The 15,740-nt window shown below is 39.3% G+C and overlaps 2 protein-coding genes across 2 annotated transcripts; one reads left to right on the top strand and one right to left on the bottom strand.

The window, feature by feature from the left end:
* Nucleotides 1-278: 278 nt before the first annotated feature.
* LOC139713444 (exosome complex component RRP42-like) lies at nucleotides 279-7,975 on the bottom strand. Its single transcript, XM_071625174.1, has 7 exons — nucleotides 7,847-7,975; nucleotides 6,279-6,392; nucleotides 5,372-5,551; nucleotides 4,763-4,902; nucleotides 2,445-2,568; nucleotides 1,592-1,747; nucleotides 279-647 (listed from the first exon to the last, which is right to left on the bottom strand). Exons 1-7 carry the CDS (start codon nucleotides 7,901-7,903, stop codon nucleotides 552-554), a joined length of 867 nt encoding a protein of 288 aa, XP_071481275.1. The 5' UTR covers nucleotides 7,904-7,975; the 3' UTR covers nucleotides 279-551.
* Nucleotides 7,976-12,175: 4,200 nt separating this feature from the next.
* On the top strand, nucleotides 12,176-15,369 carry LOC139713441 (vesicle-associated membrane protein-associated protein A-like; the record flags this gene model as incomplete). Its single annotated transcript, XM_071625170.1, has 4 exons — nucleotides 12,176-12,367; nucleotides 13,629-13,781; nucleotides 14,492-14,595; nucleotides 15,271-15,369. Coding segments are annotated over exons 1-4 (414 nt in total), but the record flags the coding sequence as incomplete, so codon positions are not given.
* Nucleotides 15,370-15,740: the final 371 nt, after the last annotated feature.

Here is a 15,740-nt window from a genome sequence, read left to right as displayed (position 1 = left end):
TTACAAGTTATACAGCCATATAATGGTGTTGCTGCCCAGTGTCTTCCATGTTCCAAAAGAGTAAACAAGCAGGGATCACTTCATGCATCTTCAGTATTAGAAAGAGTGCCCCGTATGAAGCTCATCAAGGTAATGGGCCACAGAGCAAAAAGTTTAAAGCCACTATATGATCGTCACATCATCTGAAAACATCTGTAATGCATGGAACACGTGACCACAAGCTGATCTGTTAATCCTGGCACACAACTTTCTCGCAGGGCAGGGTAAACTGGTCGGCAGCCGTACTGGATTGCCCGTTTTTCCAGGTACGTGTACAGCGAAATCTGAGAAAGTCTAGTAGGAGCAAGTGAATGGCAATAAAGTGTCACATCTGATGCCATGATTAGCTTTGATGAGTCTGGAGTTTGACACAGGATCACAAAAACCATCTTGTCTCTTCCAGGTGTCGACAATATCAAAGACATCCTCACATGACTGCTTCCTATCAGTCAACAGATCACCACTCCATATAAACTGACAATGAGGGCTCTCTTGCACTGCACTGCCCCGCATCAAGTCAGAAATCCCTTGCTGGACGTTTTGTCCCCTTCCTTCTTGAGAAACTGTTGTAGATGTTGGTTCAGATCAGTTCCAATCTGTTTTGCTGTCTGCAGGGAGGATTTACAAACATCAAGAGACTAAAGAGAATAATATAGTCCAAGGTGAGCTGGTGAGGGCACACCAATCTTACAAATCATTTCAGAGATTTCACACCTTAAAATATCAACAATCATCTCCAATACATCTAACTATACACAACCCTGTCACTGTACACAAGTGTCGCGCTGGTGCACAGGGACGCTGTGCTCCATCGGGCTACAATACATCCAGCATTCAACTATGCCACCACATATGACATTACAATTTTTGACACCCCCCTCCAAAAAAACAAACAACAAAACTACACAAAACAAAAAAAAATACATGTATTAAGTTGGAACTGCACAAAAGCCAGCTTATACATGCATCACCTTTGGGGAAAAAGCATAAAGTGCACTTCCACTTCCTACTACTGCTGGTTTTAGCAAATATAGAAATACACTGTACATGGTAATTTTGCTGTCAGCTACATAAAAACTGGGTAAGGAAAGAAGAGCATGGGATAGTACAGTTTTATACATGTTTTCATTACACAATAATTTTAATTACAACTAGTATGAAAAGTAATTTTGAGGTGATTACAAGTCTTCCACTGACTGAATATAAATTTTCAGTTGGTTTCCTCATTTAACATGAAACCAATATCACGGTTCTAGGTAACACGGAAAAGTGATCCCAATTTTAACGAACATTTTTTACCATTACATTTGTTTAATTTTACCCACTTTGCTAAATTCAAAATTCCACAACTTTCTAATCATGTGTGTCCAATTTTAATGAACATTTCTACAATTATGTTTGCTTGATTTTACCCACTTTGATTTTTCAAAGTCAACATGCACATGGAGTGCAATTGCATTTTTTTTTTTTGGGGGGGGGGGAGGGGGAAGGGGGAGGGGGAAGGGGGAGGGGGAAGGGGGAGGGGGAAGGGGGGGTAGAACTGGTTCCTCACCATCAGCATATCATGGATGCTCTCCACAGCCAAACTCCCAGAGCCCTTTTTCACAACACCATCAATAGCGCCCTCTGTGGTGACAGCCACCACAAGACAGGCCATGCTGCAGGCTTCCTCTTGGAGGGTGGCATCGACGATGTGACCCTGGCCGACCTGGAGGGACAGAGAACCAAGCAATTCATGCTCAACTCAATGGGACACACTCACTGAACTCTACATGTAGTGTTGGAGCTCAGTGGACACACTCTAGGATTACATCAGGACAAGACAGTGTCTGATCAGCTGTCTGTACAGAATCAGCTTTGCCTGGTATAAGTCCCTGCCATCCTTTGGTCACTAATCTGCATATCCCCTGGGGTGCTTTAAATTTAAAATAGCTTTACTTCCATAGGGCTCATTCAATCCCTAAAATCCTCCTGTACAGTACATCACAATGTCCTTCATGGGGAACTGTCAAACCTCAGTCACCTGAGTGGGTTTGTTTGACTTACAGTGTACATCACAGGCAAATGTGGGTTGTTTTTTTTTACTTAGCTTTGTTTTGTTTTGTTTTGTTTGCTTTTCTGAAAAGGCAATGAAATAGCTATGCAAGTGACTTCCAAATGCACCAGTAGAAAACTATTTTACAGGGTGAACAATGATTCAAGCCACCACCACATTTGGTTGATGGCATTCAAAGAGATTGAGTTGACAGAAATTATTACAGCATGCATTGAAATTTCATGCTGCAAATATTTCTGGTTTTACAGGAGATGAATAAGTATCTGTTCATATTTTTATCAAAATCATAAACAGCAACATGTATCTTGAGTGATTGCATAAACAAAGTGGAATATTCAACACTCCTCACCTTGCTGACTGTTACCAGGAGGGGAAGCTGCTGGGTATCCAGCTTGTGGTAGTCGTGAGGATTGTCGGAAACTTCAATGTCCTCTGTACCATCCATGTCCCTCTGCACACGCACATCTGGTATTCTATATCATATCCAAGAAGAGTGCGTAATTTGCAATGAGAACCCTTCGATCAGGAATGGAATTTTGACCAGCGTATATATGGGAGAAAACTGCCAATACAGGTAACAATTTTCTTTTCTCTTTTTTTTTAACTGCGAATTGAAAATAATACATACCTCCTCTGTGTTTCCCACATTCATGCACTCAATTAAGCTGTTGAGGATGACTCCCGAGTATACTCGGGCAAGTGTCTATGGGAATTGCATGTTGCAGCAAAATCAGCCCGTCCTTGGCGGTTTAAAAAAGTACTGGTACATTAGAAGTTAAAACTACACCTTTCACCTTTGCACCAATAACTCCAAATTCTATCTAGAATAAAAACATACCTGCCCGGTAGTTTTTTGGTAAGTGCGGTTGAGTATGTAAAATTCAAGACTTCTAGACACCCAGAGTGTAGAAGAGATAAGTATGTGTTTATGTTGAATTCAAGTCTGGCATGCTATTTGGAACCAATTACTGTAACATTGACAATTTTTCATAACTTTCCGTCCCTGAGCAGAATGCAAACTGGTGAAAGGATACTTTGTCAAAACATGAATCCCAACTGTAAATTTAATTCAATATCTTCTTTTTTTTTACAAATCTATCCAACACAGAAAGTCTTATTGCATCATAACAAACTAGAAATATCACTTATTGTGATTACTACCCCCACCCCGTGACGACAGTCTTACCCAAGGAATGATCTTTCCTTGATCTTCTGCCATTTAAATGCCGTTACCATGGCAATGCAGCTTCCGACACGTCCGAAAAATATGTCTTGCACATCTTCCCACCAAGACTATTGTGTGTGCCACATTTCATAAGCTTTTGTCAAAAACTGAGGAAGTAGTTCAATCCACAAGATCTTTCCTTGATCTTCCGCCTTAATATGCCGTTACCATGGCAACGCAGCTTCCGACACGTCCAAAAAATCTATATGTCTTGCACATCTTCCCACCAAGACCAATGTGTGTGCCACATTTCATGAGCTTCAGTCGAATACAGAGGAAGTAGTTCAATCCGCAAGATCTTTCCTTGATCTTCTGCCATTTATATGCCGTTACCATGGCAACGCAGCTTCCGACACGTCCGAAAAATATGTCTTCCACATCTTCCCACCAAGATCAAGGTGTGTGCCACATTTCATAAGCTTTGGTCAAAAAACTGAGGAAGTAGTTAAATCCGCAAGATCTTTCCTTGATCTTCTGCCATTAATATGCTGTTACCATGGCAACGTACTTTCGGGTACTGTCAAAAAATGCGTCTTGCACATCTAAAACCAAAGGCACACATCTGTACCAAGTTTCATGGAAATTGGGCAAAAACTGAGGAAGTAGTTTGCAACACAAAATTTTCCATCATTTTGGCTCATAATATGTGAGCTGTTACCATGGCAACATACTTTTTGTCACTGTCAAGAAATGTGTCATGCTGACCTATATCCTAAGACAAACATTCAATATGAATTCCATGAGAATTGGAAGAACACTGATGAAGCAGTTTTGCCATGAAGCATTTTGCCCTATATTTTACCAATAACATGCCGTTACCATGGCAACGCACTTTTTGCCACTGCGGAAATATGTGTCTTGCACATTAACATATTCAGATGAACATCTGTACCTAATTTCATAAAAATTGATCAAAAACTGTGGGAGGAGTTCGCGACGCAAGATTTGTACCCATTTTTGCCCATAATATGCCGTTACCATGGCAACGTACTTTAGGGTACTGTCAAAAAATACGTCTTGCACATCTACAACCCAAGGCACACATCTGTGCCAAGTTTTATGGGAATCGGTTGAAAACTGAGGAAGTAGTTCGCGACGCAAGATTTGCAACGGACCGACCGCCCGACCGCCCGACCGACCGACCGACCGCCCGACCGACCGCCCGACCGTCCGCTGATTCCTATATACCCCCTTCAAACTTCGTTTGGCGGGGGTATAATGAGGATTTTAAGTACCTGTGCGATAATGTTGCACAATAATTCATTGACAGCTTGGACATAACATAAAGCATGTCATGGGCTAAACGTGCTGTAACCAGTGTAACGATCAGTATCATGAAAGTATTAAAGTGCCCCTTAGAGGACAGGAAAATTCAGGCCTTCCTCAGATACAGGTTTAGCATATCCAACAAAGTGACAAAATGATACTGTCATTTCAAGTACCTTGTATTGAAAAGAGCAGCTTTGACCGCAAGAGCAATGGCATCAAATAAGTTGCCTCCACATTCGAGTACCACTATGTCAACATATAGCGTCCAACAGCATTGCCTTGGAATCACACAGAGAGACTTGTAATCCAATTTCTGGGAAGGAAAAAAAAAGAAATCCTACATTTTTTGCAAACAAGACTATGCTTTGGAATGAACTCAACCAATTTCATTTGAACATCATCCAATTTATGAGCACAATTTCGTAAATGAATAATGTTGAAAATACCTTGAATGTAGATATATTATGCATGTATACAAATGGATTTCGAAAGTTTGAATCTTATATTTGGGCTTTCATGTTTGATATGGATGAGGCTGCAAATGTGCGATCACTGACTCATGACTATAACTGTAATAACATCTTACCCAGTATTTCCTTTCAAATGCGGCTGATACTAAATGAATGTGTCCAAAATTGCAAAACTTCACTGAATTGTTGCTTTGTATCTTACTTACTCTATTTACACCAGAATTACTCTTGAAATGTGTGCTTAAAGAACAATTACACTAGCAGTCACCTTCACACAGCATTAGACCAAATGCACCTCAATTCATATCTAACCTTCTCATCCTTGTACACCATCCCCAGCATATTGGCAATCTCTGTGGCCAGCTCAGTGCCTCCCCTGCCTTCAAATTTGGGTGAGGCATTTGCTGAGAAATCAACAAAGAACTCGATGGAACCCTGGTATGGACAAGACTCTGCTGGGGGTCCCATCTCTGCTTTCACACCGACCAATACCTGTGAAGTAGATACCATGCATTTATACCATAGAACTACATGGCACTGAAGTGACAACCAATTATTCTGAGTTTTGAATCTTGAATTATGATCGAGTTATAAGTTTGTATCCTTGCTTACTGATCAGATTTTCTTTCTTTTCAATTATTGCTGATTTACCTGGGAAGTAAGGCAAGAAAGTGAGCAATATCTGTAGATGTCTTGAGTTGCTTTTGTAAAGGACAAATTAGGACTAGGACATAAAGACCACAACCAGTATTCAATTTTGACTTTACTCATCTGAGTATTGGAGCAAATTTACCCAAAACATCACTAATTCATTACCATGCATGTTATCAATAGAACCCACATATTCATAACATTACACAACACACAAGACCTATTTAGTTTTAAAAAGAGGGTAAATCAAATATCAGCCTGTTGTCTGAATTTATTTCTTATGAATGTCATTCTTACTTGTAGCTGTATCTCCAAGGCCTATTTGCTTAAATGATTGATATCACTGTTCATCAACCAAGAAATATGAGGTGCAAGCTTGCTTTATGACTGCCAAGTTCTGAATGTCTTGATGTATACAAATATGTACTTCTTGTAAAAGAACAAAAAAAGGAAATTTTTGTCACTTTTTTTACAAATCTTTTCTGGTTTCAAATAGTATTGAAAACCAGAACAAATGAAATGATGTGACAAAGTATATGAAATCAAAACCTGTGATATGGTATCTTACCTGAGTATCTGACAGAATCAGTCTTGCTGATCCACTTGTGTTGGATACCACACCACACTCCAGCTCCATGTTGCGATAAGATCTGCAGGATCTGCCATCAGATCGTAAGTTGTCCTGTTGTGTAATGAAGTATCAAGATTTGTACTTGTAGAGTAAATATCAAGCCAACACTATCAGCAGCAGAGTCATTAATTGTAACAGCAAACTCTCAAAACATATCCCGTGCAGGATAGGTTAAAGAGCAACACTTTACTAAGAATTGTTTTCGTCAATTCTCTGACCATATCTGCTCATGGTCACTCCACAATCAGGAGCAACATTTTATGACTGCTCTAGTCCACTGTGTTGCAAACAATTGTGTATAAATCTAAAATTCTTCATGAATGACATAATTTCACCTCCGGTCACCCCTTGGGTCACCATAGCAATGCAAGATGGACACTGTTTTCAACCAATATCCTCCTTCCTTCACTCCACATCTCGAAGTTTCGTATGCCTGTTACAACTTCTCCAAAAAAGATAAATAATTCACAAAATTCAACAATTCACACTCACTATGCTTCTTGACTAGCTTGTCTGGGGTCTGGGGTCTGGAATTATAATGCGATTTTACACCACACTATTCCTGAAAGATAAGACAACTTAAAGATCTAAATTTAACTAAATTTTCAAAAAATCGGAGTGAATATTAAATTTCATAATTTTGCTAAATTCGTAATTTTCAGGACTTTGTGAATAATTGGTGTTACTTTTGGGCGAAATTTTATCCTCTGAGACTGGAATTCAGAACCACGAAAAGAAAAAAAGAGGGTCCGGTGTCTACGATCCACTCTCCTACGTCCTACTAGCTCTTTGGGTGCATTCCAGCGTTCTCCTATAAAAGCGTACCATACCGTACTGTACCCGCGTTAGAGGAGCGCTCGAACACTCCTGAAGTGTACCGTACCATACTATATTGAGCCAAAAGTCGACCACTTCCTGATGTACTCCAAAACCGTGAAAAGCGTACCAAATAGCAAAAGCGTACCGTACCAAAAGTTCACTGTATTCACTGTAAAGCATGCGCGTATCATGCAAATATGTTACAATGCAAAAACATCATTCTCTTTGTTCGGGACAGCTGTAAGTAGTTCAAGCACCAGGTGGATGACATTCTTGCTACAAAAATGCGTGACCTTTTCTAAAAATAACTCGTGAGGTACGCTTTCTCAAAAGAGCGCTCGAACGCTCCAAAACTGGAGTGGCAGCATGGTACGGTACGCTTTTTGGTTCAGTTCGCTTTGGTTCGCTTTAGAGCGCTCGAACGCACCCTCTGATCTTAGCCCGACCAGACGCCGTGGGGATACAGCGACTGGGCTGTGTATAGTTATCTGATCTAGACTAGACGTTTAAAGTAAGTTATACCGGTCGGCGGTACTAAAAAAGCTTCATGATGAAGAGGAGATACCGGTACATCTTGGTAACATAAAAAGACGTTAGTGGGACTATGACAATAAAGAATTCGGGCATGGCACATGGTACAAAAACGAATGGGAAGAACACGATAAGAATGAATTTTTCAAACCCACTTTTACGCCATGTATTATGAATGTCTTTTCCCCTTCACCGAGCTGCACAGATGCCATTTTTTGGCCGTTTTCAATCTGTTCACGCTGGATATTCTGCTAGATGGACTCACTAGTCGTCGCCAGTTCTACGCTCGCTCATGTACACTGCATGCATGCAGGATAGGATGTGTTTCCGCCGTGCCCCCCCCCCCGCCCCCCCCCCCCCCCCCCCCGCCCTCTCGATCTTTGTTGTGATGGGGGTTTTGGAAGGGGGAGGGGGGAATGGGGTAGGGTAGTAAAAGAAGAGGGAGAATGGACGGGAGCATAGGGTGGTGGTGGTGGTGGTGGTGGGGGGGGGGGGGGTTGCGTGTGTGTTTTTTTAACAATAAATTTCAATCAATGGATATTGATATTTTAAGTTGGATTGAATGAATGCTGAAAAGAAATTATTTTTTTGGGTAAGTGATTTAGTTAATAGAATTTGTAATGCAATGAAAAAATAAAATTAAAAAGAGAATGAGTGATTAGTAGTGTAAAAATAGAATTAGAAAAGAGAGATGTGTATGTGGATTGTGTATATGGATTGTGGAAAAAAATGTATCAGAGTGTATCAAAATGTATTAGATTGATGTTAAGTTTTGGTATAAATTTTGTATCCATTGACAAAAAAAAAAAAAAAAATCACCACCACCACCACCACCACCACCACCACACCACCACCACCACCAGCAGCAGCATCCAGAACCAGCATGCAGCGCCGCCGCCTTTTACCCGAGCCATGGACCTATGTATATAGGTCCATGCCCGAGCACAGACGAATTACGTAATACGAGTATGACATATTATGGTTTACAATACTATTATTCAATAGCCCTACTTGCCTCCTTGGTGTAAAAATAGTCTTGATAAGATGGCTATCGAAAAGGGATATTGCGAAGAATGCTTCTCCTGACTGTTGAGTGATGGCCATTTTCAGGTGGAATTGTGCATAATTTTTTTTTCCAAGCCATCAGATTTACTTTACGACGCCATCAGTGTAATCTTTATGCATTATCGTATTATCAGTCATCCTTCCTGATCAAAGATAGTTTAACCAAACAGTTTCACTGAACAACTTATATCTCATATAAATAAAAGAAAAAAATGGTGTGAAATCAGTTATGTCCTCGCACAGGGAAATCTCTGCTTGTCAAATCACTTAGTACAATATTCCAAGATCCGTTTAGGTTGGCAGTAAGTTAAAATCATATAGGTTTTACCGAATACAAACAAACTAATGGAAAGTTCAGTTATACAAATAGAATTATAAAGTTTCGAAATTCACTACACAAACAGTGATATTGATCACAAACATACATGTTTGTATAGCACTACATGTATACTCCTATATCATGCAAAATCTATAGACATAGGTGATGACTCCCTCACAAAGCTCTTTATTCGTTTAAAAATGTTATATATGAAGATAATGTTTTATCAAACAACTTAGCAACCTTAACACCCCTCTAACTCCTAGTATAACAGTCATAATATGTTATAATTATTATATTGTGACACATACAAATGATTTCATAACTTCAAGCTTGTACAGTCTGTCTTTTTAATTTCATTCTAATGAAAATTAAATTCTCTGAAGATTTTGCTTGTTCGTGAGATATAGCGGTGTGGAATTACTCTTATAAAGGGGGTGGTGTAGGCACCCTCCCCCTACCGTTGATATAGGGTATACTGATGTTCTTGGGTATTTTTTTTTGGGGGGGGGGGTGGTGGTTGATGATCGCATACGGCATACTTATATACTCAGTTTTATTTGTTTGATATCACTCATTTATTTTATATTCATTTTTATTAGTATGTTGGATGTCACTCCTCTAGGCCTATATAGGCCTATTAAAGGAAAACTTCACCATGAAGTGAATGGCACTGGAGTAACGACCCTTACCTTTAGTGCACAAGTTGAGGTTACGCGGCGTTTTAGTGCATCTTTGAGTCACGCGCGCCTCAGGCTTTGTTGTAGTTCTAATCAGAATTTCTCTTGATAACTTTCAAAATTATTAAACAATCTGAATGCCATTTCAGGGTATGAAATTATAACCTTTTACCATCATTTTGCTGAAAACCCCGTTCATTCGCTTAAGTGGTTACAGAGAATTGTGGATCCGTTGTAAAACATGCCCGGAAAGCATGTCATCGTCATGGGTCCGTTCAGTCTTCAAAATTCAGCTCTTAGATGCTCTTGGAACTGTGAACGGACAAAACCTGGGGGGAAGGGATTCCTGACATGCTCTAAAAAGATCCTCATTTCTCTTTGACAACTGAAACAAATCGGATGGGGTTTTCTGTAAGATGCAATAATGATGATGAATAATAATAATAATAATAATAATAATAATAATGATAATAATAATAACAATAATAATAATCATCATCATCATCATAATAATAATCTATTAGATCAATACTAATCATCATAATCATCATTATTATTACCCTATTATAGGTAGCGTTGCCAGGTACCCATTTATACACTGAGAGGGACATGGTGGGTGAAAGCATTTTGTCCAACTGGACGTAAGCACGTAAGCACTGGGCGAGATTCGAACTCGGGTCCTCCGATCGGGACATATAAGTCGGGAGTCTTATCCACATGGTATATGCCACAGCCCCCCCCCCCCCCCCCCCGGGGGGGGGGGGGGGGTTATCAAAGTTATAGTTCAGTCGCACCTTGAAATTGCATTTGGATTGATTCACTGTTTTAAAGGTATCGTTGCAGAAAGTCCGATTGTATTTTGGGGGACATGCGGTTTTCTCTCTTCCAGTGTGCTTTTAAATAGTCTCCATCATTCTGATTGTTGGCTTACAAGAGGTGACAATTTTGTTAACAACACATAACATGAAAACATGCGGCCGCGAAAAAGATCAATGGTGCCACCCTATAATGAATGATATTGATTGTCAGGTCCCATTGCAATTGCTCTTATTTTGATACTGATGAAATAAAATGACTGAATGGGAATTTAAATAAATAAACTGCAAAATGTCTCCACACATTCTGATCAACACTCGAAGAGGTAAAGTCCCTTAAAGGGATGATGCAGTATTGGTGGAGTGAGATGAGAATTGGGTTTTTAACTGTTTGCGAGATACCAAGAAAACACTTATGATATAGTACAGAGCATACCATTTTAAGAGGAATTCAAAGTTTATTTGATGAAAATCAGGATTGGAATTTCTGAAACATCCAAAAACAAAGTAAAACAAAGCGATCGTAGTGAAGTGTGGGTCCCACACTTTATTAGAATTGCTCTTTTTGGGATATCTCAGCCATTTAAAAAACAATTTTCATCAAATAAATGTTGAATTCCTCATAAAATTACATGCTCTTTCACATTTCATAAGAGGTTTCTCATTATCTCACCAAAAAATGTTAGAAACCTGAAATTAGGTCTCAACCAAAACTATACAATCCCTTTAATCACAAAATCAGTAAAAAAGCTAAAGTCTAATCTTCATTGAATTAAGCGATATTCGACGGCGGACCACATTGGTCCATTTTCCCCATTCGCCTAGGTAAGTTTTACCCGACCCCGTGGGTAAATCGGACATTAGCTTATACAAGTATTTCTATCGGCATGTCCAAGAAAACTTTTGGCCTAGGGTTCTAAAGAAAATTTATAAGGGCTTTTGTACTTTCAACCAAATCCTATATCCCGTGTTATAAAACAAAAACGAGCAAACAAACCCTGGGGCATTCTTATTACAGATATATGACGAGCCATTGGCATGGTCAAGTGGTCCGTTTTACCCCACTTTCCTCTAAAGAAACATTAATGATCGACTCTAGTTAGTTTTGAATATGAGTGTAACTGTTCATCAGAAGACGAAATTGTCCATCGATTCTTGCAAAACGCGTCTCATTTTAACATTGCATTGCGACTGAACGTTCGCTAGTCATTGAACTTGCTATGAGAAGTTAGAATATGAAAAAGTAAGCTTTGAGGCAGGGTTGTGCTTAGGAGATGGTTGATGTTATTACGACTTTTTATGGTCATTTACCCTCAATCAGCACCAAAATTCGGATCTCAGATTATGCAATTAGAACACGACAAATACCCCGCGCCATCACCCAACCTTGCACCCACAATGCATTATTGCCGATAATTGATTCGCTGGCTCACTACTGTGTCTCACACAAAGTTTGCAAATTTCACAGCGAAATATTGCATCGGAGAAAAATACGGTTGCTGCTGCAGCTTCTACTGTACTGTATATGTACTGCACTGCACTGTGTATGGCCGACGTGTACATTTGATAGATTGCATGTTGTGTGTAATATAAGTGGGGATTGGACAGACGTTTACTACACACAACGTATAGGCGTGATTCCCAGTGATTCATATTCTAGGACCTGTGCGAAAACTGAGGCCCAATTGCTGTTAGTAAGGTCGTAATATATCGGAGGAAAGCAGCGTTTCAAAATAACGATGTCGAAGCCTGATCAACTACTAGAAATCAAACCTCCAACGGAGCTGCGTTTTCGAGGTAGGAAAGTCAGTTGTGTTGAATGTAACGTTACAACTTCGTACTCGGTCGTCGGTACCGTGCGCACACTGCACAGTTAGTGCAGAGGTGCGATTCTGTCGTATGTGTCATTTTCGTTGTCGATAAACACTTGTGTACAAAAAAGTCTAGCGTTTTTAAGTAGTGGCTTCCCTCTGAGTCTTGTAAGACGTATTTAGATAGAATCTGATTCAGACCTTTACAAAAATATATGATCCGTTGATTGCAATTTAATTTCAGAGTAGAATGTAACGTGACAAGCAAATGTTTGTAATGGTAAATTACGTTGTAAACTTGTAGAAAATAACTGTTCTTGCCATTAAATTTAGTGTTAAAGGGGGTAATATAAAGTTTCGGTACCTCAAAGTTTCCCTGAATTTCCTTGTCTTAGTTTGTGTTTCAGGTTAAAGTACCTTTCATATAACTAACACTGTGAGACTTACTCACCCCAAAGTGCTCTCATGTCTTAGTAATCATGCAATAATGGTTTCATACCAGAGCCGCCGCCGTATGGCGGCGAGGTAGTACACGTATTGCACGAAACCATTATTGCATGATAACTGCGACCAGCAGCGTGCAGCCCCATACGCATAGCTACATGTAACTGCGACCAGCAGCCCAATACGCATAGCGTAATGGGGCTTCGCATTGTAGCATTCAGGATCATGACAGATTTAGTATCGCGGGTAAATATCAACTTAAAATCCAAAAATTTCTTTAATTTGAAGACTTACCAATTGATTTGAAGTATTGACAACAATCAGAGTGTTGTTTATTCACAAGATTTGAAGCTGTTCATATGCACTGTCTGCAGTCTGTATCCTGTACTGGCTGTCTATGTTTAGCTTTCTATTATATACTTCATGATTCAATGCCTTGCATTCCTTACCCCAGCACTGATCAATACAAACTGGAAAGTAAAATTACAATTTTTTCAGCAGCATGTCTTCCCAGTAATACTGATCAATAAAACTTTTTCCGTCTTCAAGTGAAATATCCATAGTTGTCAGGAAGATCACTTGCAAGACAATACTCAATGTCATGCAACCATTTCACTCTGTGGTTTACCATTTGATGTCCGTCGGAAAGATTTAACCCAAGACCATACCTCAATTGTCTATAGTGTTCGTTTGTTTGTTTTTTCTCTGTCTCGCTCTCTCCAAAGTTATGTTTCTCACAGTGAGAAAGAATTGATAAAACGGACATGGTCAACAATAAACATCTGAATCTCTCTTATGTACAGGACCCTTCACTGATGTGGTCACATCTGAGCTGACACTATCAAATCCCTCCGATAAGATACTATGCTTCAAAATCAAGACAACTGCTCCCAGGAGGTACTGCGTGAGGCCAAACAGTGGAATCATTGTGCCCAAGCAAACCGTTACTGTACAAGGTAAGGAAGACTCTCTGGTGTACACTTTAGTAGGGAGCATTGCAGGGCACAAAATTTGCTAGCAGCAAATGTCATGATGACTAGATCTGTTTGTATGTTAAGTAAGATAATTAATGCTGTCCCACAGGTTTGAGTTATTCGTACATGGGCTAGTGCTGTATAAATTTTCTCTTAAGAGTGTTGCTTCTTCTGGTTAATTTGTTATATACTGTGCATCTTGTAAATGAAATCAAATCTATTATCAAATACAACGCTGCACACTGGTACTGGTCCGATGGTCCCAGACCAGTAAAATCACTGTCGGACCTGCAACTTTTCAGGGGTTGCTAGGTTTACTGGTCCGACATGACGGGCAAAGTAACAAAATTACATTGTCAGGGCCAGTTGGGAAAAAAGTACAGGACCAGTAACTTCAAGGTTTGGACCAGTAGGGAAAAGAAGTAAGCAGCCCTGTCAAATACCTCTGTCCCATTTGTCATTCCTACCCTGTCTTGTTAGATTACCTGCACATACCGGTAGGTTATTGAAGAGTTTTGATATATCTTTAGAAGAAAATAATGAAAACAAATAGGTTTACCTAGTGAAAAAGAGAAGTATTAAAAGTGTTCCCCTTTAAATATTTAACTTCTTGCATTGTTTTCTTCCTGCTGAAATTTGAATGCGTGATTGTTTTCTTTGTTTCTTTGTTTCCTCTTTCTTTACTTGTGCAGTCATGCTCCAGCCGTTTGACTTCGATCCCAATGAAAAGAATAAGCACAAATTTATGGTTCAGGCCATTATAATACCCAGTCAGGAAGTGGATATGGAATCAGTAGTAAGTACATCAGGGAGCTTATTTGCTGCTTGAAAGTTCTTTACCACAAATGAACTGTAATTATTATCTTGTGTAGTTAGTTTGATTGCTTGATCTTATCCATGTCTAGTTGATCGCAAGAAATGGATGTGTTAACATATTAGCTATGTAGTTGCTTCTTGTAAGACATTTGTCTGAGAGGTATCATGGAAAACAATACCTAATAGCATTGGCTAAGTGCCTGTGGATGAAAGTCCAGTTTTTAGGTGTCTTTCAAGATTTCCACCAGAGTAGAATTAATGTTACAATGAGTCCATTAATTTCAAGAAATCCCGTAATACTGTTACATATATGCAAAACCTGTCATGAAATATTTTCAAAGACTTTGCTCTGAAGATTTACTTCTTTCTAGAACTACAGGACCTATATTTGCTGTGATAATTAGAACACAAAGTTAATTATACCAAGGATGTGGAAAATCATATTTTTGATAGTGTATAAGAAGCAGAATACTCTTTGAACAGACAATACTTTACACAGTCAGTTTGATTGGTTTTTTTTTTTACTAGATTTGATCAAAACCTGTTGCTTCTGTATGCCTTCTCTGTCAGATCCTCTTTCTCTGCAAGTCTACAACCCTTTCATGTGAATGAAATCTCTAATACTTGTAAACTATCTACAATTGTATATTTGCAGTGGAAGTCATCTGATACAAGCAGTATTATGGATACCAAACTCAAATGTGTATTTGAATGGCCCACCAGCCAGACAGCAGCTCCTGCAACATCAGAAAAGGTGAGCAGATGCCATTTCCAATTAGGTACATTCGGGTCAAGATGATGTTTCATGAAATATCCACAGCACTAAAGAATTAGTAGAAGTGAACTGGAAAAGAGTCACAAATTATGTACTGTGAGGTTACTGGTTGTTTCTTTAGCTTTGCAGAACTCTTCTGACTGGAACATTTAGTGAAATTTTTTGATTTATTGCTCGCAAATTAGACAAGAACATGTTCATTTTGCATCGTTCCATGCTGGAATAATAACCTTGACCACATTTTAGGAGTGACTAACCACATCTGTAACTTGCAATGATTCTTACTGCCTTGAAAACAGCTGTCCCAGACAACAAATAGTTAAATTGTTAGTTTTTCACTTATTGCCTAG

The sequence above is a fragment of the Diadema antillarum genome, unplaced genomic scaffold (assembly GCF_040938485.1).
Source record: "Diadema antillarum isolate AM-2024a unplaced genomic scaffold, OU_Dant_1.0 seq00001969_RagTag, whole genome shotgun sequence".
NCBI classification, from domain to species: domain Eukaryota; kingdom Metazoa; phylum Echinodermata; class Echinoidea; order Diadematoida; family Diadematidae; genus Diadema; species Diadema antillarum.
This window is presented reverse-complemented; position numbering and strand designations above follow the sequence as displayed.